Raw genomic sequence first — 24,194 nt, forward strand, 5'->3', positions numbered from 1 at the left:
AGATTTTTTATGAATCTTGTTTGCTACCATAAGACCAAGCTCGGTGCCAAACTCTTTCTGATTAGATATTTGTCTGTAGCGATGCGCTCATTTCAGTACGTGTCTAGGCTAACCCCGGAGATGCCCACCTCGCCCTATTAAAGCATCTCCAATCCACACATTTGGCATGCAATTTCTATCAACAGATTGACACTTAATGGATGCTGAGTTCCCTTTAGGAGTGCACGCTTATGCTTTCACTTAGCAACTTTATATGCTTTCTATGGCGCATTAATCGTGCTAGACGTACTAGACGGACCAGACCTACGCGCACCCGTAATCGGCACATTACCCAATTTTCCCTCTCTCTCCCTCACAACTCTCGCTTCCTCCAACATCTTCAAAATATCTTTAGAAGCCTCCTCATCTGTCCTCCCCAATCCCCTTGCCAACTTCTCCGCATTCGTCTCATATGGAGTCTGGATGCACGTCAGAGGATGCGCTCCATACTCCAAGAGCACTTTCACAACCTCTACATGCCCCTTCATGATAGCCGCTAGCAAGGGTGTACCCGTATGTGGCACATGATAGGCGTCAAGCTCACCCACATCGACTTCTTTGCTATCCAGTAGGTGTCGGATGATAGGGATTTGCGATGGGCCACCGCACGCGGCGCCATGGAGGGCATGCGAGTAGGACAAGTTTGCACCGTGCGAGCGTAAGAGCATGAATGTCTCGAGGCTACTAAACATGGATGCGAGGTGGAGGAGCCAACCTTTGTTACCCCATAAAGGTTTACGGGGGTTGGGCGGCGGGGAGGATCCGACGCGAGGATCCATGCCTTGATCAAGGAGGAAGCGGGTTAGATCTATATCTCGCAGGACAACGAGTGAGCTTTGCATATATCAGCAAAGTTAGTTCAAGAACCATTGATGTAAGTATGGGTCGGTAGTATAGTGAGGAAACATATGACAATAGTAATAAAAGGCGTACCCTAGCCACGTTGGACATCCTCTCGTCACCACGTGCCCCTCATTCATCTCCTAGCCATTGCGTATAAGATATTGGATTAGTGGATAGCACTTCTGCGCTAGTGCCCACGCAATAACGAATGCAGAGGGAGGCTTGTCCTTGAAATAGGTTGTCTCCGGTAGAGCGAGAATTTGGTCTGCTTGGGGGAGGAAATATGAATCGATGGCGTGTTGTATTTCGTCGCTCTTGTGGGAGCTATGGCATATATTGCGCGTGAGCTGTTCGGCTTGTTCTATGAGGTTGGGGCGGTAGAGGCGATACTGGAGTTTGGGCTTAAAGTTGTTGCCATTAGGTTGTTCCTGTTTTTTCGAACAGAGCGATATTTTTATGAAATTTAGTTTACCGTCAGATCTTGCGATCGTCGTGATGGGCGGCATACTTGCTGGTTTTAAAACAGCGCGAGGCGGGGTTGCGGGCCACCGTTGGCTTTTGTAGACGAATGGAATTATGAGGGTTATGGTATCCTATTAATACATCACCAACATTGCCTTAATCCTGATTTAGAAAACAGACCAGTTTCAGGCCTCAACGGTCGTACTAATTAGAATCGCACATTGTGAAGCCTGTTATTCTAGAGTGTATCGATTACTTTAAAATAATTGAGATATACCAGAACCTGTTCTCTGAATGTTTGGCATGCATTTATAATGGTTTTTTTCTTCTTTTGTTTGGAAAAAAGAAAAGCACTATGAGTTTTGGCAATGTGCTAATGTATTATAGCCACTTAAGGGTTTTCTTATGCAGTGTGAATTTTCCGATGAAAGGGAGGCTTACTCAACAAGTTGCTCTTCTGCAAATATGAGGACAATGTACTGTACATGTTGGCTTAAGTATATGAAGATTTTATCAAACTTTAAATCATGAATCCGCACAACATCAAATCACGATTTTCATGAGCTATCTCGCGTTTATTTTGAAGATCCGACAATAGTACAAATTCTACCAATATCAATCTCAAACTGCTATGATATATTATGATATAACGCCAAATATAATAGAAAGAAATAAATAAATCATTACCTACCTAGCCCCCTATATTTAAGCGAGCCCGTTTCCAATCATCACTCCTTCCGCTACCTCAGAAAACTGTCTTGATAGCCCTCTTTCCCGGTGCCACAGTCACCGTACCGTATTAATTGGACTCTAAAACATCATATTATAAGCAAATGGGCGTAGGGCGTCCGTTGGGGGACCATGTCTAATTTTAAAAGTAATACGCTATACTTAATTAGGTTGTTTAATTCTCGAGATATGTTCAATGCCGCACAAAACGATTTTTTTCTACGATTCTTTAACTCCACCCTTTTTGATCTTTCGCAGATGGAAGCTGTGTCTCAAGAAGACCCTATTGTAGGACGGGTGGAAGGATCGAGGGAGGCAAGAGGGGGATGCTAGCATATCTTATTCGGGTTTTCACTTAGGAGGGGCTTGGGGGAACCATGTCTTATAAAGCCTAGTCTCTTATTCCAGAATCATATCTTAGAATCCAATTAATACGGTAACCGTCATATCCGGGTCTCCATCACAATCCGTTCCCACCTGCACACCATTAGAGCTAAGCTCCCAATTACTACACAGCACAGGGCCAGCCACACTCGAACTCGGGGCTTGTACAGCCGTGGTTGCCGCCGCTGGAGGTGTCGAACTCGTCGCTGCTGCTGGTGGCACCACTGGTGAGGGTGAGGCTGATGCTGAAGCTGACGCTGGTCCCACGAGCGAAGTTACACCAGTCACTCCACTGACAGGCGTACTGATGTCGAAGAAACTTGCGGCCTCGGCCGTACCATCCCCCTGAGTTGAGAGGATCTGGGGAAGGTTGACGGGACAGGCGCCCTGCCGCTTATGCTTGAACCTCGATGGACCAGCTACGTTCGGATTTGAGGAGGGAGCCGGCCTGTCCAATGCCATGATGGGCAGGATAGCATCTTGGACGTGGATGCGGATTGCTCGAAGTACTTCACATGCATCATTGTCGTTTGAGATGTGTTGAGGCACATATTCGAATGTGAGGAGACCAAGCCACGGATTGAAGGCCTGCTCGGCGCTGTTACCTACCGGTTGATATGTCGCGACGTTTATTTTTTCGTCCATGTTCGCGAGTGTGAAGCCGGGGATCTGATCAACACATAGGTCTTGATCTGGTTGACCTGGGTACTATAAATGGGGTCTGTGAATTGCGAACCTGGGGGCGGCACATCACCTTGGCGGAAGCTGGGCGTGAAGATGACGGCACCTGAAAAGACAGGAACTTCGACAATCTCTCCCTCTTCTTCCCCAGGTGACGGTCCTGAGAATAGTGATGGGACCACGTCACTGAGCCCTTCGAATCTCCCCTGTTCGCCCGTGCTGATGAAGTTAAGCACTTGTACGTTGAAGTCAGGGGCCTGCTGGGTCGTCAGCTGGGTCGTCTATGGTATTGTTACAGTGTGTTCTAGTTATGCTACAGAATCTTTGAAGTCCGCTGCCTCACTCCTAAGAATAGTTTCACACAAGGTAGATTGACTGTAAGATCTGGCGGTTTCTGATAGTCCTTCTTGGTGACCATGGCGCTCCACTTGTCAGCCTTTGCCACACCGCAAGCGCTCATCTCTTCACTCCAAGCAAAGCTGCTCGAGATCCCTGACATTCTCTTCCGGAATAGAGCTGAGCCGAGTCAGCCCAACTGTGCAGCAAGGAAAGGCACCACGACTCTATCCTTAGCAGTCTCGCATGTTTCAAGGGACTATCGTGACAGGACTCAGCCAACTTTAATAAGTCAATGAGCACAATCGCGAAGAAAGGAGATCAAGAGGATCTACAGTCTCGGATATGATTAGATTAGGAAATCCTTGTGGGATATTGGAGTTACACAACTGAAAGTTCAGTGCAACTCTCTCCACCCTGAAGAAGGATGTGTCGCTAAGAATAAGATCTTTTTCAATGTTGAACCTGTCATCAAACAAACACAAGTACCTTCTTATCCCATCTGTAATGGTACATATGCTGTGTTAAAGTGCGTGGCAAGCGTCCGAACACTAAACTTTTAGGAATGCTTCCGCGGGTCTTGCGCAAAGCTAGTCAAAAGCAGTATAGAATAATACTTGCATAGATTGGCTTAAGCAAAACTTTTGCAACAATAGCTTGACCCAATGGCAGAACACGGGTTCGTCCATCGCTCATATGGTGTAACTGGCAACAACGCCGGCCATCTATGCCGTTGGACACACAAACACTTCTTCAGAAGTTCGGAGTCGCTCACAGCGGGTAACTTGCAGCAACGCAGGCCCCATGTACCGGATCCAACCAAAACCAGACAGAATTCTCTCTTTCATGGGAGTTTTCTAGATCGCTCATATCAGGAACTTGCAGCAACGCCGGCCCTGTATGCCGGTTTATAACCATACCTTTTTTTTTTCTTTTTTTTTTCTTCGCTTACAGTAATATTTGAGCGCGCTTTTCTTTTTGGCTTTTGTTAAGCAGTCATCATCGTCACTTTACGCACGCAATAATAGCTCCACTTTATAACTCTCTGCAACCTCTGCAATGTGATCAACCACGTTTCCAACATTCAGTCTCAAGTCAGCCCTCTTTTACGATGATGGAGACTTTTACTGCTTCTTAGAACGATGGGAGTGGATGGGAGGTTCTCAGAACTTATTTTCGAGACATGCTTCCAGGCTCCCAGGGCTAATTATGGGTCAAAATTTGTTGAGAAGACCATATGATTGTCGGCTTATCTTACAAAGACACTTATTGACGAGTATACCAAATGTTTGCCTCTATTACCTATGATTAATAACTATTGCTTCGTCGTGAGGTAGACAACATTCTCAGATGGAAGGAGAGTCGTTGATTATCAGCGAGTGAGAAACATGTACTGCGACACCAGTCTCCAAGAATGGTAGTTATCTTTTGGCAAATGTTTTCACAGGGTTCTTTTCGCCCATGAGCTTTAATCTTTGGAGTGCTAAGCAAATGTGGTGTGAGTAGGTAAGAAAAGCTCTTCGAGAATGCTCTCCATTCTCCAAGCAAGCTCTCCACCTCTCTCGTTCAACTCTCTACCTCATCCATTCAACTGCTCGCCTTATTCCAGCTCTCCACCTGTTCCCTTTAAGTCTCCGCACGACTAATTTGATATCGAGAAATACATCGCAATCACGCAAGATGATCAGATCAAGGCATTGGAGATCGAACATGTTAGATTCTTTTAGATTCTTTCCCGACGTCCAATCTCTCTTTGCAGATCCTCAGCGATAGATCAAGAATCTGAGGAGTATGGAGAGAGCGGAGAAAGGAGTCTCTAATATATCATTTTGCCAAGTTGGGTATTGATCTTTCTTCAAACCAAACTTGAACTTGGACTTCACGGACTTCGTGGCTTTCAGAATCACTTGGGACATTGATACTTTACCGCTATGATACTATACAGATATCTTGTGACTGCTTCTTGAGAGACATATGGATCATTTTTGTTGGCATTCATGAGAGAGGAGTAAGACAAAGTGAGAATGGAACAGTGAATTGGCAAGCTTATATTGATTAAATTGTATCAGCTACGCTTACACAAAGAGCCAAGTAATAGAATATTGCGCATGATATACAAGCTGAAACCCGTAACCTAATCGGGGTAGTGGCGCTTCTTTGAATATCCAATTCCTGGGCTTCTGGAAATTGAGCAGGTTCGGCAGGAGGTCCGCTAAGGCCAGCTTCTTTCGGTGGCATATAGATTTGTTTAAGCAGATTTTTGGCACCAAGCTTTTCCCGGCACAAAATAAGGGACCACAAAAACAAAACAAAAGACAGTACTAACAAGTCTAACAAGATACTGGATCTGCTCGATATCAAAAATATCAAAGAACAAGGGGGCTCTCACAAAAGCCTCTCTACGGGTAACAATTCTCTAGTTGGTGTGAACCCCATGGAATAGCCTTGAGACCCGAACCATACTGGATTGTGCGGAGTCGACCTCACAATTCACGTTGAAGTTCTGCATGCTAACAATTAGTCCATCGAGGAGTCAACCTCGTAAACAAATCACCTGTTTCTCTTTTTTTCTTTGTTTTAGATTTCTTTTACCTACTTACATTTTATTAATATGAGTGTGAGGCTAAGCTTTTGGGTCCGCATTTGGAATATACTGCGACGAAGTGGCATAGTCGATCTAGATTTTTTAATCCTGTTGAAAACTGTCTCTTTCTGCTATCATTCCATCTTTTGGTGTACTTTTAAATGCCATGTTGAGACGATCGCGGGTTTAAGCGCACATCTCTTCATGGTAAGCACAGTTACTTAGTATCTATGTAGTTGGTGCTTTGACAGTGATATATCAATGATGAATCTATTCACCCTATTAAAGCTAAAAGGAACAAGTCATACAAAATGATTTTATCACTCATATTGAGCTAAGCATTCGTTCACGGTGTGTTCGTATAGTGCGGTCAATCACTTGCTGGGTTGTCAAAAATTATAATTCAACTAGCTACCAAGTATGGGAGACAGACATTGAGAGCGAACTGTAAAACTACGTGCGGTGACCGAATGGTGCAACAATAGGCAAAAATGCCATACTCGAGTTGAGATCCTTCCTTGAGACAGCTGATTACATTCTCCACTGGGCATTGTTCATGAGACATCAGGTGCCGGTCGGTAAGTCGTTTTCGAACCTTAACATCACATTATATTATCCAAGAGTAAAGAATTTTCCGATAAGCCAAGTGACATACGCCTCCTTGATCTTGAAAACTTAACAGGATCTTGTTTCCTTGTCTCCGTGTTACTTCTGCTCTAACTCGGCGAAATGGGTTATGGTCGGCTGAGCCCCGTTTGAGGTTTGATTGCATCTCACACAGCACTCGTGATGAGGATAGCAAATATCTGGTCCAGTTACATTGATGGCACACGCGGCGGTATAGCTGCTGTGTAATAAGTATAAGAACGCAGGGAGATAACTATGATCAAAAATCTCTGACTCTTGATTTTAACAAGTGGTGGAGTTGGAGTGTCATACATGAACCGAATGGGCACCGTGAGTATGGCATCAATTTATGAATTGTTGAATACCTAATAACCTAGAACTACTGCTTGAATGACTTGGCATATGAAAGGTACTTTACCGGTGCGCTTGGAGTCAGCAAGTAGCACATGCTGGGTTAGAGAAGAACTTTTGATTTGTGACGAGTTTATGTAGAGGTCTAAGTGATAAGCCATAAATAAAGAAGGACCATTGAAGTAGCGCAATTAGCTGCACGAGAGATACAATTAATTCTTTTGAGTAAATACGCTTCGCCAAGTTGCGCTAGCCGAATTGGACCGGTCATAGGCGCGTGGATATATGCGCCTATACAGAGCCTTCCAAACTCACCATTCTTTCACAAATCAAACCAAAACACCAGCACAGATACATTTCAGATCAATTAATTTATTACAACCACCAAACAACATCGGCAAGACTTTCAAAACATCCAGTCTCAAAGACAACGATGGCACAGTACGAGTCGCAAATCACCGCGATCTGTGCTCGGGCTACCGGGTGTACCCTTGAGGAGATTATGCGCTTTTGTATAAATCAGTATACCTACCTGAAGGATTTAAATCCGACCGCCAGCAATGAGGCCACTCGGTGTCGTGCTGAAATGATCGCTTGTATGCGCTTCGCACCCCAGTACTTCCGTGAGATCTGCGACCACAATGATCCGCACATCGTGGAGTTGTTAGAGGAGTTGGACGCAGCACGGCTGATCGTACCATTGGTTGGGAGCACTATCTCACAGGTAGGTCTTGAATATCGCTTTGTCTCTAAAACAAGATTTGAATGCTGATGAGGTGCCGTAGAATAATGACACCGCGGTCCACCACTCGAGCGTATCTGGAGAGACATCATCCAGCCTTACATGCGCCCCGGAAGAAATCGACGAGAAGATAAGAAACCAAGAAGCGGTCATATCGAAAATGACAAAGGAGGCCAGAATACGCGATCGCATTGACGCTTCGCAGGCTCGGCGACTTGCTAAGGACTTGGATCGCAAGATGAAGACGCTGTCAATCGACCACAAGAAGACCAATCACAGCTCCATCCGCAAGAGAAAGAGTGCAAAGATAGTCAGTAAGATACCTAGAAAGTCCTTCAGGGTAGACGAGCAACTGCTGGAAGATACTAGCCAAAAAGACGGAGTGAGTGTGTCATCAGAGATGAAGGATGGAGGTCCGACAAGTCATCCATCTATACCTCAAGCTGTATTCTCTACCATGTCCAGGGTAGGCGAGGATGATGATCAGTATGTGAGAAGGCGTCCTACAGATCTTGATGTGGAGATGTCGGGATAAAATCAAGCGTCTTAAGGTTGCTTAGATTCAGTGAGACATGAGATCGGGCGTTGGTGGACGAGTTGCAGGAGAGAGGTCAGCATACATGCTGCAGTAGATTGTAAATTAGATTATGGTAAACAACCAGCAGCATATGTGCCTACCTTCTCACAACGTTATCTATGATTGTATATGTGATTGTAGAATTCAAGTATGTTATAATGAGTATATTATATTATCCTGAGCTTCAACTCTGCGGAGTGAAGGACGTGAGTGACATGCTTACTCTAATTTCACTGCTTGTGAGCTTACACACCGACAATTTCCCCGCGAAATATCCCCCAGAGTGTAAAAGCTAAGATCATGACGACTTGATAATCAGTGTAGGATCTGCACCATGTCTCTCGATCCTGTTGCTATCCTTTAAGCTTCCCTCAGGCATCTATGAATGCTCGACAGAAACATTCGGTAAGCGAGGGTTAAGCAAACCCACCAGGAAGGGAAAAGATTGTTTTTTCCAAACAAAAAAAAAACAAAAGTACGATATCCACAAGAAGCAAAAGATCAGGAAATAAAAGAAATGAACTGAGGATATCCCCAGGAGCAAAAGTAAAACTGGCAGAAAGTAAACCCAGGCATGTAATTAAACAAGCTGGTGACTCCCCTCGACCGAAAACTAGAGTAGAACAAGTTCTATCCGGGTCGCCCGATTATACCTAAGAAATGCTTATTAAAACTTATACACCATCTAAAAATGTTGGGAACTTCGGCCGCCGGGTACTGCGAGGACGCTAGAGGCTGCACATGCCGGTTTCTGCTCTTCATCACGGTGTTTTAATCCAATGTTGCTAGCTTTTCATCAATGATGATGTCGATAACGATGGAATTCAACTTTTCCAAAGATGCTTTATTCAGATATCAAGTCACGAGCACTGCGAGGCACAGGACAAAGAATCAGAATTTTCACTTGAGCACCTTTTCCTTCTTCGACTTTTTGCGCATATTCGAGCTTAGAGGCCAACAATGAGTCTGCTCTAAAGTCAGGATTTAGAGAACTAGAAAACATCTCTATTCTCGGGATTTTCCATCCCAAATACGATAATCATCCCATAACCACCTTCCCCCGTCATCAACAAGTCCTCAAGCCTAGCCATAGTAAACACAACTGACCTAGGAGGAGGTTGATCCTTCTTCAGTGGACGCTGTGCTTTAATTTGCAGCAGAGGAAGGCTGTTGTGTGTGTATTGTAATGAGATGGTCTAGGAGCAGAGAGGGTGAAGATGACTGTGGTGAGGACGTCACACATAGCCCCTTATTTAAGCGAGCTCGGTTGCGGGGCTGTTTCGGCACGCTGCCAAAGAGCGCATTGTCACTTGCTTATAGCATATGTTTGAAGTGATACGAGAAAGTTCAAGATGGCAATCATAAGTAATCGACTCGTAATTCGGGATGTGATTGTTGAGAAGAGGCCTGAACAAGTCAGGCGAGTCGATGGGCACTGGCAAGGCTCACAGGATCATGTTTAGGGCTAATTTCTTCACAAAAACAGATTTGCATGAGACAATTGTCAGAGGTCCACAAAGCTGGCTTTGTGCCGGTGATTCAACTAGCACAAAATTGAGAATAGTATACATTTATAATCTAGTCTGCGTGAGGAACCTTGGCAAATGACTTTAAGGATTTCTCCATGCATGGAGGAGAACTATGTACAGATGTTTGCGTTGGGACCTACGAATCGAAGAAATTGATTAGCTTGATGTTGAAATGAGCAGGACAAATGTGTGTGACGAGTGTGAGATGTAAAAAGGGTAGACGTACACCAAGCCATACCCGCTCAGGAGCAATCCTAAGAACATGAAGAATAGCGATGCATTCTTCCATCCGGGTCCCCACGCCAAAGCATCGCTGCTGGTGAGCTCTATGCCTGTATCATTCCCTGAGTCGTTTGCTTCTTTGTCCGTGACGATGCTATATATTGTGGCAGATATGGTATCATTGCTTTCTATCAGTTCTCCAGCGATTCCACTTTTTATATCGTATATACCAGTTGATCCAATAATCTTCTGGTCGACGTCGAGTGCTGCCGCACGAAAATACGTAGCGTCTGTGTAGCCAAGGGAAATAGTTGTCTCGAAGCCCGCTCTCGGGAGTCGTGCGATAGTCTTTGCGAAAGTGGATAGGTTATTGGGAGAATCGCTGGCGAGCTGTAATTTTGGGGCATATGTTACTACATATTACAGGAAACCCCAGAAGTGTGCTTGTACTTACCAGAACCCAGTTTTTGACTTCAGTGGCACCGTTCCAGCTCAGATAGACCGTCACAATACCCTCAATGTTATCAACAGCAATGACCGGGTCCCAATGTGGTGTCGCTTTCCAGTCCATGCGATACGTACGGTAGTTATCCAAGCCATCACCATTTGTAGCCGGAGACCTCCACGGCGAGAACTGGACGTCGAATAAAACCTCGCCATCAATGGTGTGTTCTGTGAAAGACGGATTTCTTCCCCAGCCGACGAACACATTCCCATTGTCCAGCACTTGCATGCTACCCTGACTCTGGCTCAGCAGACCTTTCGGATGCAGATATTCATGCAAGATCTGAACTGTCATGTTCGCTGGGTTCGAGGTATCAAGTTTCAGGTGAAGGCCACGAGAGCAATTCGCTGTGCAATCGAAGCCATTGATGGGCAGTGCGTGGTTGTCGAACAAGGTGATCTCGGTCTCGTTGCTGCCCGGATAGAACCGAGCGTGGTGCTGCCATGACATACTCAGTGCTGGATTGCTGACCACTGTGCCATTTGGAGGTGGTAGCTCAAAAAAGTGGTTTGCCTTGCCTCCAAGTACCCATATCACATCGCCCGTAGTCCCGCTGATTAGGTAGATGGCGTGTGTGTGCCGTGCACAGAGGAGGTAGTTGCCATTTGCGGTCTGCGAGAACAACAAGTCAGCACTTGAACCAATGTACCATGGAAACGGAGTAACGAGGTTGACAGACCTTCTGAATGCTGTTCAAATGAAAAAAGTCCCATGGAGAACTCGGGTTGTAGTTCTCAAAGGAATTGGCCAGATCAATGTGGGCAGACGCCCGCCATTGGAAGAGGAGTTCATTCGTGTCGAGCTGGATTTCTTGAAAGACACTGTCATGTAGTTGGCCGCGTCTCCTCCTACCTCCACCGAAGCTACTGAGGTCTTTGGCAACCGTATCATATGCCGTGAGGAGAGCAGTGCCGTGTCCCGTAAGCTCGAATTCGTGCAAGTCCGCCTTAACGGTGAGCTTCTGCGCAGCAACGCGATAGACTTGTCGATAGGACGTGTCAAAGACATAGCTGTACCCATTACCCAGCCCAATGCCGGAGATGGGTCCGCCAAAGAAGGTCAAATAATCCTTTCCATTGTTCTTCTGAACTCGTACATCGAAGACCGATTGATAGCGGCGGTCGATGTAAACGGCGCTGAGATCTTCGGCGCTCAGTATCAGAGGAGACGTATCCTTTTCGGGGCCAGAATTGCCATTGGCATCATTGCGGAGGAAAATGTGCGACCCGGTTTTGCACATTCGCTCCTTGTGCCATTCATTGACTAACAAGAGCGGGCTTGTTGTACTCGTCGACCTGTGGTCATGGTGGGGATACGTCCCAAACTTGGCTTCTATACTGTATGCATTGTAGTCGAATGTCAGCTGGTCTGCGAATGTGTTGCGGACGAAGAAGGTGAAGAAGGCCAAGATTGCATGCACCGAGGAGCAGAATGTTGGTTTGGAGGAAAACATTCTGCCACTCTCCACCGCCCGGCCCGGCTTGCTCTGCCGAAACCTGACTTCAAATGGCCGGGTCGCCCCCGTGTTTAAAACCTGCCAAGACTCGCCAAGGACCGGGCGTACATTCATACAGTATGCATACAATTCAATCCGGTTGAAAGAGATGGCGTGATACCTGATCTTTATTCCTCATGTTGATGATTTGCACATCAAACAGGCATTACGACTCTCTCAGTTATGCTGCAGCCACGTGCACGCCTTAGAAACATCCATTGGCCGGAGGTTATCTTGCAGTCAGGGTCCACTGTTCGGCACCGAGGAGCGCATTGGGAGCATAGGTGGGCTAAGGGGTAGACGGCATTGCCTCGCTTATTTACCGAAATTCTTCAGGGGGGCTGTTTGATAAGGAAGAGCGACCCTTCGTAGATAGAATGAGAACAATATCACGGAGACAGAAATCAATTTCTATTACATACACGCAGTCTTTCTTTCCAAGGCCATCAAATCCCTCACGGTGGTCCAAGTATTACACAGTGGCTGCAACTTCAAGGAAAGGAACATTTTAGTATATGATCTCAAATTTCACGACCTGCAGAGCACTTTATCTCTCTCGCCTCATCTGCTGACTATCTAATTAACAACTTATTAACACAAGCTCTACTACGTTGCAAAAATTTAGGTTTTTGACCTCTTCCAATCTATTTCTCATGGTGTGAGTTGTTATGATTCCCAGTAGAAATTCAAGATCAGGTCTCGGCCCAAACTTTTACCCAACCCAGACTCTCAATTAACAGTTCCTCTTGCAATTCTCCTCCATAATAAGGTAAGCATGACACAAATATGCCATATGTAGCTAAAAGAAATAAAGTACCCCTCCAACACAGCTTGCAGCGCAAGCTATGCCCAGTGCAGTACAGCCCGCGCGACAGGATTCACTATCGGCAAGTGCCTCTATGGAGATGATGATTATAATGACCAGGAGAAAGGTAATGAGCTTCAGTTGCATAAAGAGATGCGATTTCAATTAGCTTTTAGTATTGCCTTTTTCTTACTTTTCGGTTGGATTTGAAGAAGAGGCACGGAGATGCGCAACGACAAGATTTTATAGTAAAAGTGTGAATACTGCTGCGACGATCATATGGAATGCGTGGCTCTGATAACAATAGCACCACCTGCTGTGGAGGCGTAGAGCCACAATGTTGGCGAAGCGAATGGTTAAAGGGGAGATGTCTTACAACGGGAAGCTCGCACCACAGCGTCTGATATTATCCATGGCGTCAGGCTCCCCTACACCTCGATGTGCTCACGTCAAAGTGCTCTGATAATGAAAGACAAGCAGAGTGCCAGAATGTGCGTCCTAACTTCAGGGATCCAATCTATATCAAGAACAGTCGCTTACCTAGGCCTACTTGCCTCTGCTCTCACTCAGCGGTACATGGTTCCAGTCTCCATGAATACTCATAAGACTTAGTTGATTGTCTACTCAGGAATTTCCATAACCTACTCTCACGGAATCATGCTGTACGCCTGATGATTGACTATGGTCAGAGTGCTCGTGACAGTGTTATCACATGTTCTTCTGACCTCCTTTCTTTTCATCTTATGTTTTTGAGCCCCAACTTTTGGAAAGGGATGAGTTGGTAATTTGTATCTATTTAGTTGCCAGTTAAGAGTGATGGAGCTTTCAAGCTGTCGTGTAGACTCAAATAAATGCCATTTTGTGAGACCAAGGAGCGTAGACGCCGATTCGATAGCATCGTTAGACTAGACCTTCGTTATTCGAGAATAGGTGAATAGACATGAAAGGAGCACTAAAGCACCCATTGCGCCAATATCAATAGGTATGATGACTCAAGGCTTGTGTTAGTGCACAATCAGAAAACGCTATTACGCATGAACTCTCCTCTGACAAACTTTCTGCCGTTGTATCCCTCCTTCATCACCGCAACACTTTCGCAACTACTCTCTAAGAAAACATCTTCATATCATTGACATCAGAAAGTACATAGTTTGGCGCAATATGTCACTCGTTCTTCAGCGTAACCGCCGTCGTTCGGACCTCGAACCTTTCTTTGCTGGTCACTCATACTAATCCAGTACCACGAAGGACTCTGCGGCTGAGGCCTCACGAAAATCACCCAACATGCGTCATCGAAGACTGGTGCCGTCTACCAAAGTCAATCGAGAGGCTGAGGCCGCGCGGATCAAGCGCAAACAAGATCGGTTCGAACATGAACAAGCCATTGAGGCAGCTCAAGTATTTGAAGAGCTCGAGGCAAAGAACATCTTTTCTGCGCTCCCTCCAGGTTATAACTCCTGCTAAAGCCACCACTGCAATGCTAACTGGTTGATACAGAGGTTCGAGAAATGATTTGGCGCTGCCTCCTCGTACGACCTGCCACCATATTGCCGGGCTGGATTCGTTGGACTTATCTTATCGAGCGGAAGATTGGGAATAAAAAGCCTCGGCTCTACCAACGCGAAGGTCGAAGCTATAAGTACCAGTTCAACGAACGCCGTCAAGTCGACCGCCCGCTCAACGACCCGCGGAATCACTCCTGGTTTACTCCACTGCCAGACTACCGCTTGCACAATCCTCTGCATATGGCCATCACAGTGCCGACTGAGCCTACTCCAGCCCAAGCTGAGATGATTGCAAATGGCTGGAGAGATCTTCCCTTCACCTATGATCACGGAGAAGGAACTCAAGTTGCCTGTCAAGTTGTCATCCGCGGCAATCCTGAAGATCCTGACAATCCCGAACACCCTGAACGTCAATTCCCTCAAGTTCTCAATCGAGTCAAGTTGCGCGTTGAACCAATCCATGGTGTTGCCATGCTACGAGTATGCAAGCAAGCTTTCGCCGAATGCAGCAGATTGCTATATCGCGAAAACACCTTTGCTTTCGACACCGACAACAACGAGGGCAAATTCAATGCTCACGAGCCCAAGGAGTTAACCCATGATGTAGCCTGGATTCCTGGAGTGCGGCAACGGAACGGAGAACCACAGACAGCTGAACAATTTCAAGCTGCCATGACGGAGATGTTCACCGATGGCGCTTGGCGACCCATGTTCGTGGCTCGAGACCCTATGTTATCCTTCTTCAGCCGCATCGGTCGTGTCAACACTGCATACTTAACCAAAGTTAGGATCGAGGGACGGTTAAAGACAGCCCCTGGCCCAAGAAAAAAAGCTCTGTACATTGGATTCTCTCGCGTTCTTAGCATCCTCACTCCTATATTGAAAGCTGCTTGTCCCAACCTCAAGGAACTTGCCTTGCTTGTACATGGCTTCGAGGATGAGGATGAAGAACAAAAATGGTTCTGGGACCACGATCCTCACAACAAGGCTAAGTTGACGGACGAAGATAGAATCGACGCGATGGCTGAGAATGTCGTTAAGAAATTGGATACGGTGAAAGTCCTCAGGTTGGACTTTCCTTATATCTTCAAAAAGACTGATTATGAAGTTGACTTCAATGGTGATGGAGAAGCAGACAACGACAGCGACGATAGCGAGAGTGAAGAGAGTGACGAAAGTGACGAGACTGAAGAGACTAAAGACAGTGAAGAAAGTGAAGAAAGCGAGCAGAGTGAGTGGGGCGAGGGGGTTGAGGTTGTGGAGAGTGAGGATACGGAGAGTAGTGAGGAGATCGAGAACAGTGAGGCAAGTGAGGATAACGACATTCAAGATGACGTCGATGCTGAGGAAGATTCAGAATCTGACTTCGAGGACGAGTGGGGTAGATCAACGAGATGGATTGACTGGGTCAAGCAAAGAGCAAGGGATCAAAGAACTGCAGACCCTGAGGTACGGGACGAGGACACAAGTGTGGCGCTGGTGACCACAGGTGACCCTGGTCCTAGCCAAGGAGAGGCAAGTGGTTCCCGTGGCAGAGGCAATGGGAGAGGGCGCGGTCAAAGCCGTGCTCGGGGTGGACGAGGACGAGGTTGAGGCCTAAGTGGACAGGCAAGAGATCGAGGTGGCCGAGGACCCTGACTTTGAGAAGTGTCTCGGTCTGTGTTATTTTGATAGTAAGATCAGCCTTGGTTGGTCTTTACGGATTAGCTTGGCACTGAGACATCTGCATGTTGGTAGCCAAAGTCTGAATGAAACAAGCAAGATGGCGAAAAGTCAGAGATGAAATTCGCAAGTGAAACTATTTTCTGACTGTGTTACTGACACATTTGATCACTCCCTAATTTTTGTGACTATATCAATGAAAGGCATTCAAGGCTCGTTTGTAAGTGGTCGCAGTATTACCATTCCCGTGCTTACTCCAATCCAAGTCTTGATCAGAGCGGCACGGTATCCTCAATCAAAGCCCCGAAAGAAATCTTTGGTTGCGGGCGGTCCGGAAACATATCCTTGGATTGTTTAACGATTTCGTCCTTGCTGTGCAAAAGAATTTGCCACGTCAAAGCATCAGCCTGCTCTTCCACCATTGCCGAAAAGTTAAATTGCCCACGATGTTGAATGTCGGACGAATGGAACGGAGTCCAGTACAAGAAGAGATCTGATGAATAGGCAAAGCCTTGGGCACATGTAAGGAGTGAGTCCAAGATTGGATATAGATCGATGACATTCAGTGCACATGAGGGTGGCGCTCCATTTGAAAACCATAATTCTTTAGCACCTGGGTCCGAAAAGTCTCCCATGGGACACAGCCGGTCCGCATTACGGTTGTACCATATCGTGGCGGGTGCTTGAATAGTCGCTTTGGTTGTGGGGAGGAGCCGGGAGACCTCGCCAAAGCTCAATTCGTAATACTTGACAGCGATGGACCTAGATTCCCTATTGACCGAGAGCACACTGGGTGGCCGTTGTGTGCTCTTATACCAGCGGCAGCTTATCGCCTCTCTATTCTCGTAACCATATCGTCCTTCCTGTTCAGAGCATCGAATATCCAAATTCCGAGGAACATTAGACGCTTCCGCCCACTGCAAGCAATTAATCTGCGTTTCCAAGTGAAAGTTGAGAGCCACGTAGGCAGAGTTGGGAAGGGGTGAAAAGAGGCCCGACACCGGCATAGCAGAGCCACTAGAGGAGATAGGAATAGAGAGAATATTTACGATGCTGTGTCGAATCTCAGGCGGGAGCAGTGGGAAACAAGTGAAAGTGTGGGTAGCCATGTTGGCACAGAGACTAGGTCTCGCTGCTTGTCGACTAGAAACGCTGTTCAGGAGATCAGGACAGCGCTCAAGGGCTGGGCAGTTGATTTTGCTTGCAAACCCTCTTCTAGATGTTATGTCGTTGGGTAATTCTTTGCTCCAATAATATTGTTTGGACGAGAAGCATAGCAAACGCGTCTGGCGTCTAAACCAACGTTGTGAAATGCGGGGCTGACTAATCGCGGGGAACTTTACAGTCAACATGTTTCGGCTTTCAATTCTTCCGACTTTCAGTCCCACAGAGGAGCCAATAAAGACCTGCGAAGCACGAGAATACAAGCTCTTGGCGCTTGAGCCATTAAGCCATTGAGCGACTGAGCGATTCCTATTGCAAAAGGTTGTCAACACGTTCGAGAAGCACCTAATTTTCCTGGCCCGTCATCCCGACACTCGCGAAACCAAACAGCATGGAGATTCTGCCCAATTCGCGAGCTTTCACACTCTTTCCCCAGCTTCCCGTGGAGTTGAGGAGGGCAATATGGGAACATGCAGCGAATCTGCCTCGGAATCTAGACGTTTGGGCACTCTGGGGCGGGCCGAGATACATACTAGACACAAGAGACGAAAAGTTCGAACTCGCGACTCGGCAACCTATACCTGGCGTCCTTCTTGCTAGCAAAAAGTCGAGAGAGGCTACCCAAAAGTACTTTGAACTGGGCTATGGCGTCGAAATCAAGGGACGGCTGGGTGGGAAGGTGGTGATCCCACCCAAGGTGCCACGGAACCTTTCTGCAGACACGATCTGTCCAATGGGAATATACACTGCCAGTTCACAGGAGGCATTGTGGCGCGATCACCCAACAGCATGTTGGGCTATCAATGTCGCGCCATCCCATTCTTAATGCACCCGGACCCTCTGAACGGATTTGTGCTCTATGCCAACAAGTTCCCCAAGGAAGTGTTACTATATCACTGCGAGCGGCCACCAAATATCTCTACCAGCTTCGAACTAGAAGATATGTCCGAATGCGTTGACGCGTCAAATGGACACGCAAATCTACAAGGGTGGGAAGCCCTCAAGCGAGCGAAGGAGCATCTCGACCATAAATATAGCTCCATTACAGGGGCGTGGAAGGTTGCTTTGCAAAATGATATTGTTCAGCTACCTCTGACGGCCCAATCGAGCCAAGAAGCAGCCGTAATAACTAGGTACCTAGAGGGGCAACTTGCACGCAATTGGACGCTCCCGATCGTTAGATTTGTGGCTTTAGTAGTGAACGGCGTCCGGTATTGCTCTTCTTCGGTTCAATACGACATGTCTCTCTTCTAGAACCTTTACAAGTCATTGTTAAGATCTTACCTTGAGACATCTTGCTATTCCATGCCGCCCCCAGTTTATCTGCGAATCCACCTCAAGTGACTTCCTTTGTCTGCCTTCCAGACCCATACTTGAGGGCCAACGACAACCTCAAATTGCCTTCTACAGGACTAAGCCCAGAGTTCAGCTCGCCCACCCACTCCAAGATCCAATCTCGAGCACTCTTATATGTAATCTAAGTTATGACACTTGGTGATTGAGCGTTTCAATTGACATTTATGGATGCTTCAGCAACGGACGTTTCGAAGGACAGCCAGTCCCTGAGAACCTCTCAATAACTTTATGTAGTCCTGGCAACTTACCCCAAACTGCATGCTCCTCATATGTCGAAGGACGGGAGCCGAAAGAGGGGAGCACGAAATCCTCCTAATCCATGATTTGTAGTTAAACAAAGGTCCATAGAGCAAGTTAGCTACTTATCTCAAGAATGTTCGGGCTTAGGAAGCTTGCAGCAGATGCATAATTATGCTGTAGGAGCCTGGCAGTGTCTCAAATCATTCCACGACCATGAAAGTGTATCATAAGAATCCTATGCTTTCTGAATTTGTCCAAGGCTGCATGTAGACTTTGGGCAGTCTTCGAAGGGCAATGATCATGCTTGAAGTGTGCCCATCCCATTCAGCGTTTTGCTTGAATACCATTGATCTTGCCTCGGGCGGAAACTTCATGACGACATTAAAGGAATTATGAGGCGTCTTAGGGGAATTGTTTCGTGCCGTCATTGCTGCGATTCGAAGGGTGAGGCTTTGCATGGTGCTGGCAAGTGTGTCTGGAAGGCCCAAATACTGAAGAAGGGTTTTATCTTACTTACTTCAAGCACACTGTGGTTGTCCTTTAGGCTGGAAGCCGCGTTCTTGTGTAGACAGATGAATCAGGAGTGACAGTCTCTTCTGAAAAAAAGTATATTAATCTGTGTGTCTAGGGCTTGCTTGTAGCATACCTCTTCGACTTCAGCTACCCTTGTCAAGCCATCGCATCTTCTTTTCTTCAATGCTTAACTTCATGAACATAGAGAAACCCAGAATTCTCTGCCTATTGTTGGAAGGACGCAAAGCAACAAACCAAACGTTTCGAAAGAATGAGAAGTTTTCTTTATACTACAAAACATCCTACAGCAGGCATCTAAACTACACAAAATTTACCATTGCTAGGCACCAAGGTGGACCAAGTATATCTGGTATTGGTGTAATACAGCAAAGCTGGAGCTTGAAACAGATAGCAATAACTTGTAAATCAGAGGGAAAGATTTGTTGCTGTTGCTTTTTCTCATACTCTGATGCAGTAGCCAGTTGTTCAGAATCAGCCATCAGAATCGTCTTAGAATTGACCATTTTGGTGTGGCATGCCACAAAGGAACAGCACTATTTTCCTCGATAGAAATATAAAGAACAGCAGCGTCAGCATCGCAATGAGCTCTATGGAAAAGAACTAGCAACCGAGCTGCCAAATATGAAGAGGTTCTATGAGGGTTCCAAGGTAAGGGACAGTGCTAGAATTGGAGAGGACTTCTACCCTTCAGAGTTGAAAGTGATGGCTCAACAGTGGATTGCCAATTTATAGTTGCATTTCGGTTCGTCGTTTCCAAGCCCCGGCTCGTACCTGTGTATAGTCTTGTTTTGTGCATAAGGATCTGCAATTGTTATAGAGAGCTTCATGCAGACGAAATTAAACACTGCGAAGAGGAAGGCAGCTCGAAGCAGAGGCACGATTGACAAGTTATGATCCTTGCATGATAAAGTTGGGTATAAGAATGACCCGCTCTAGGATCGCAGATGACGGAAGCCAACCTGTCGCGCGTGTCAGGTGGCCGAGCGTACCCATTGCGTGCTTAAACTAAGCGTTGTCCCTGACTAATGAGCCGTAATTCAGAAGAGTGCTGCAGTCAATAACTATGTTGATGACACAAGACTGGAAGGGGTTGAGCTGAGAAGGAACTTCGAAATTCGAACCTTGACTTGGCATAATCACGTGACAGCTCTCTCATATTTTCCGTTTTGATTAAGCGTTAAATGTAATGCTGACCTCGAAATGAAGCTTTGAGTCTGTTTTCAGAATGTCTTAATGAATGAAAGAGATGTTACAGCGCGCTTAGAAGATCATTGGATCACATGATACGCTTACGCAGCTTGAAAGCTGGACACCTGCATTTCTCGCTTGCTCGATTCAATTTTGCTTCACCTTTCAAACAACGCTTCTGGAGGGTACTTTTTGAGCTGCAGCATGAGGACGTAACTAAGCGCCACCACATACTCGACAACAAGCAAGACAGCCCTCAGATGCCGCTTGAAGCGCTGTCAAATGAGCTCCTCGTCGAGATTGCTGAGTGGGTAAACGAGACATGCGATACTCAAACTCTTCTCGACCTGGCTCTTTGCTCTCGCCGTCTAAATGCTGTGGCTACACCGATAATGTACCAATCCTTCCACTCTGGACACCGAGATGTCCTTCCAGTCTTCCTGCGGACACTGCTAGCTAAGCCCGAATTGGGCTTACGAGTCCAGAGCTTCTCCGCTCCAATGCATGCCCACTGGGACCGGCGTGGCTACATGTCAGGATACGGGAATGAAGACTTCATGAGAGCTCAAGCTGCGGTTGAGTCTATCTACCACGCGCTACCGGTGGATGGAGGTGTCCAAATGTGGATGGCACGTATATCAACAGGCAACTGGCATGCGCTCGCCGCCCTAGCTTTTTTCCATATGCCGAACTTGAGAGACATCGAGATATCTCAATACGACGTCCTAGATCCGTATGATGGAATTCTAGATCGTGGATACTTGCACTCAATTCCTGCCACCCTTGACTTCTTGGCCGATTCGAAAGATCACCTCAACTCTCTGGAGCGCATTGAAATCCTTCCATACGACCCACTTTATGGCTTCAATTTCAAGTCAATTTGGTCTTTTTTTCGTAGTAATTCAGTGAAGACTGTAACTATCAGTTGCGTTGTAGGAGCCGACCTCGATGACCAAGCCTCACGATACGAGACTGAAGAAATAGATTTCAAAAGAAGTTGCTGCTCAGGAGAGCCGATGATTCGTTTTCTTCGCTGCTTTCCACAGTTGAAAGCGTTCTCATATGAGCATCTGGAAGGACCTATCGACTATGTTGAGTTCGATGCTCCAAGATTCGGGCAAGCCATTGCGCATCTCAAACCATGCTTAGAATACCTCCATATTTCAAATGGTGGCTACGATGAGCTGGTATTGAACCAACCTCACCTTGGGACCATCGGCTCTCTATCTGGCTTCCGTGCTCTAGAGATACTCGAGATAGACGCCGATACTATTCTCGGACTGTACCACGGCAATGCTGGAGATCCAGATGAGCTCTCCTCTGGAGCAAATGCTCGAAGAAAGTTATACAAGTTGTTGCCTCGCTGCTTAGAGTATCTCCACCTTAGGAATTGCTCAAACTCGATTGTTGGACAGCTATGGGATGTTATTGATTGGAAGAAGAAGGCTGATGCGTCTCTGTCTTCTGTGATTGTTACGTGGAGGGGAGTTCGAAGAATCAACGACAGGGAACCCAACCGACACTGGCCGGAGCATGAGAGTTTAATCAAAGCGTGCGAAGAGGCTGGCATCAGGATGAGGCTAGCCCCTTCTACTACGGATATGTGGTAGGGGAGAGACAAATGCTCGGTGAACGCCTAGAATTCCGTTATGCTTCCCAGATTCCTTCAACACGCAGATTGAGACGCGGATTGAGATGTCATGAAAGAGCACACTCGCTCTACTGCCCTCTCGATTTGCATCGCCCTGTCATTGCCTAGCAATATCTATGACAAGGTCTTTCTATTCTCCACATTTAGCCTCCTAGTACGGATTTTTGCGGACCAATAACTAAGCAACTCAATTTCCAAAAGACACTCGCTCCATCTCGCGTTTTTGCAGGTTGAAACTAGTGGTGTTACCACGTGATCATCAGCACTCGCGATTCACCGGTCGCTTCACTCACCGCCACTTTTACTGAAGAATTTATTCATCACCTCTAGTCTTTCATCCACAACCACATCATACTCGTCGATATGGCGACGCTATCGGCACTGTCTAATGAGATTCTGGTCGATATCGCTGACAAAGCGGGCTCCATTGACGGCACCACTACACTTCACAACTTAGCACTCTGCTCACGACGTCTTAACTCTCTTGCAACTCCCAGTCTCTATTCCTCGTTTCCAAACAAGGATGTACCAAAGTTTCTACGAACGCTGATTGCCAATGCCCAACTAGGGTTCATGGTAAAGCATTTCTCGGTCAACGTGGCTTCAGCTGAACCACTAGGAAATGAATATCTTCAAGTCTTTGAGTCTGCAATCGAAGAAATATTCAACTCGGATGTAGCTTTGAATTGGATGAACAGTCTACATCAACCGAAGCAAGAGGAGTTTGCTGCAGTTACGTTGTTTTACTTGCCCAACCTAATCCATCTCGAACTCCAACATTGTGGATCTTTCTCTCAATACCAGCCATGGTCCATCCACTGGGCTCTTGATCTCATGGCAAACAACCAGATTAACTCATCTGGCTTTTATCTTCAGAACCTCCAAATAATCAGCGCCACGCACCGCGGTTTGACCGGGTTTCATCTGAAAGAACTTTTTCACTTCTTCAAACTCAACTCAGTCAAGGAAGTCAGAATACAGCCCGCCTCTCATGATCTGTGCCGAGGCGACTTTGGTTACCAGTTCCCGACTGAAAGGTTAGATATCCAAGATGGGCTTTGCAGTGGCGATAGCTTAACAAACTTCCTCGGATACTTTCCCAAGCTCAAAAGCCTTATCTATCACCATGACTACAATTCCATGATTGAATTCAACCAATACAGACTTCGACTGGCTATCGGACGTCTCAAGCATTGCCTGGAAGAGTTGTCACTGACAACTGGCGAGACTCTTTTTGAGACATTTACAAGCGGCTTCGGATCGATGGCCGAATTTGGAGCGCTCCGAGTGCTCGAGGTCGATGCGAGCTTTCTTTTAGGACCTCATCACAGCAACGCACCAATCATCGATGATAACGGACAGCAAAGCATGCCATTACGACTTTACAGACAACTACCATCGCGCTTGGAAAATCTTCGGCTCTTGAAATGCAAGTCCACAATCCTCGGTCAATTGTGGGATTTGATAGATTGGAAGCTGGGAAACAGTGCTCAACTAAAGCATGTTTCTGTGAGCTATCTATACTGGAACACAGGACATGACCAGTCTTCTGGGTCACGTGGAGACCAGAGATTGCTGAGCTTGGAGAGCATGAACATGGACCTGATCGAAGCATGCCGTAATGCCGGCATGCTACTTCAGTTTCCACCACACCAAGCAGAGTTACTTGATGGTCTGTAAACTACCATTGGAGCCGGATGGGACACACAGTGTTGCTTGAAGCAGGGTTCCGCGTCTCTCTTCAATGTTAACGCTTGACTGGGATACATGCGTTACCACTTGCAGAAATCTTCGATATTCATTTGGTCGGGGAAAACCGTGGAGCAGGTCCGAATGTTCTAGGGTCTTTAGGTGTTGTCGGCCTGAAGAAGATTCGATTTGTTTCTTAGCGTGAATAATTGTCGTTGAGCTCCCTTGTGCTTGCTAGTTGTAAGTACCATATTCGTGAAAGTCGCGTTGTTAAACGCCTTAATCGCAATCAAG

The 24,194-nt window shown here is 46.5% G+C and overlaps 8 protein-coding genes across 8 annotated transcripts; 4 read left to right on the forward strand and 4 right to left on the reverse strand.

Moving 5' to 3' along the window:
* Positions 1-101: 101 nt before the first annotated feature.
* LY89DRAFT_432559 (uncharacterized protein) lies at positions 102-1,123 on the reverse strand. Its single transcript, XM_018207482.1, has 2 exons — positions 973-1,123; positions 102-873 (listed from the first exon to the last, which is right to left on the reverse strand). Exons 1-2 carry the CDS (start codon positions 1,017-1,019, stop codon positions 261-263), a joined length of 660 nt encoding a protein of 219 aa, XP_018075725.1. The 5' UTR covers positions 1,020-1,123; the 3' UTR covers positions 102-260.
* A 1,367-nt stretch (positions 1,124-2,490) lies between these two features.
* On the reverse strand, positions 2,491-3,637 carry LY89DRAFT_665800 (uncharacterized protein; the record flags this gene model as incomplete). The annotated part of the gene is made up of 3 exons (XM_018212866.1): positions 2,491-3,158; positions 3,194-3,419; positions 3,482-3,637. The coding sequence occupies 3 exons, from the start codon at positions 3,635-3,637 to the stop codon at positions 2,491-2,493; spliced, it is 1,050 nt and encodes a 349-aa protein (XP_018075726.1).
* Positions 3,638-7,469: 3,832 nt separating this feature from the next.
* Positions 7,470-8,313, forward strand: LY89DRAFT_730152 (uncharacterized protein; the record flags this gene model as incomplete). Its single annotated transcript, XM_018219446.1, has 2 exons — positions 7,470-7,760; positions 7,822-8,313. The coding sequence occupies 2 exons, from the start codon at positions 7,470-7,472 to the stop codon at positions 8,311-8,313; spliced, it is 783 nt and encodes a 260-aa protein (XP_018075727.1).
* A 1,620-nt stretch (positions 8,314-9,933) lies between these two features.
* On the reverse strand, positions 9,934-12,064 carry LY89DRAFT_639373 (uncharacterized protein; the record flags this gene model as incomplete). Its single annotated transcript, XM_018211617.1, has 4 exons — positions 9,934-10,020; positions 10,111-10,496; positions 10,561-11,223; positions 11,291-12,064. 4 exons carry the CDS (start codon positions 12,062-12,064, stop codon positions 9,966-9,968), a joined length of 1,878 nt encoding a protein of 625 aa, XP_018075728.1. The 3' UTR covers positions 9,934-9,965.
* Positions 12,065-14,195: 2,131 nt separating this feature from the next.
* Positions 14,196-16,009, forward strand: LY89DRAFT_770728 (uncharacterized protein; the record flags this gene model as incomplete). Its single annotated transcript, XM_018221861.1, has 2 exons — positions 14,196-14,358; positions 14,409-16,009. 2 exons carry the CDS (start codon positions 14,196-14,198, stop codon positions 16,007-16,009), a joined length of 1,764 nt encoding a protein of 587 aa, XP_018075729.1.
* A 259-nt stretch (positions 16,010-16,268) lies between these two features.
* Positions 16,269-17,319, reverse strand: LY89DRAFT_715572 (uncharacterized protein). Its single transcript, XM_018218219.1, has one exon. The coding sequence runs from the start codon at positions 17,185-17,187 to the stop codon at positions 16,351-16,353; it is 837 nt and encodes a 278-aa protein (XP_018075730.1). The 5' UTR covers positions 17,188-17,319; the 3' UTR covers positions 16,269-16,350.
* Positions 17,320-17,465: 146 nt separating this feature from the next.
* Positions 17,466-18,068, forward strand: LY89DRAFT_770729 (uncharacterized protein; the record flags this gene model as incomplete). The annotated part of the gene is made up of 1 exon (XM_018221862.1): positions 17,466-18,068. The coding sequence occupies exon 1, from the start codon at positions 17,634-17,636 to the stop codon at positions 18,066-18,068; it is 435 nt and encodes a 144-aa protein (XP_018075731.1). The 5' UTR covers positions 17,466-17,633.
* A 2,752-nt stretch (positions 18,069-20,820) lies between these two features.
* Positions 20,821-23,891, forward strand: LY89DRAFT_730157 (uncharacterized protein; the record flags this gene model as incomplete). The annotated part of the gene is made up of 2 exons (XM_018219447.1): positions 20,821-22,026; positions 22,542-23,891. The coding sequence occupies 2 exons, from the start codon at positions 20,821-20,823 to the stop codon at positions 23,889-23,891; spliced, it is 2,556 nt and encodes an 851-aa protein (XP_018075732.1).
* Positions 23,892-24,194: the final 303 nt, after the last annotated feature.

Source organism: Mollisia scopiformis (assembly GCF_001500285.1).
Source record: "Mollisia scopiformis unplaced genomic scaffold LY89scaffold_5, whole genome shotgun sequence".
NCBI classification, from domain to species: domain Eukaryota; kingdom Fungi; phylum Ascomycota; class Leotiomycetes; order Helotiales; family Mollisiaceae; genus Mollisia; species Mollisia scopiformis.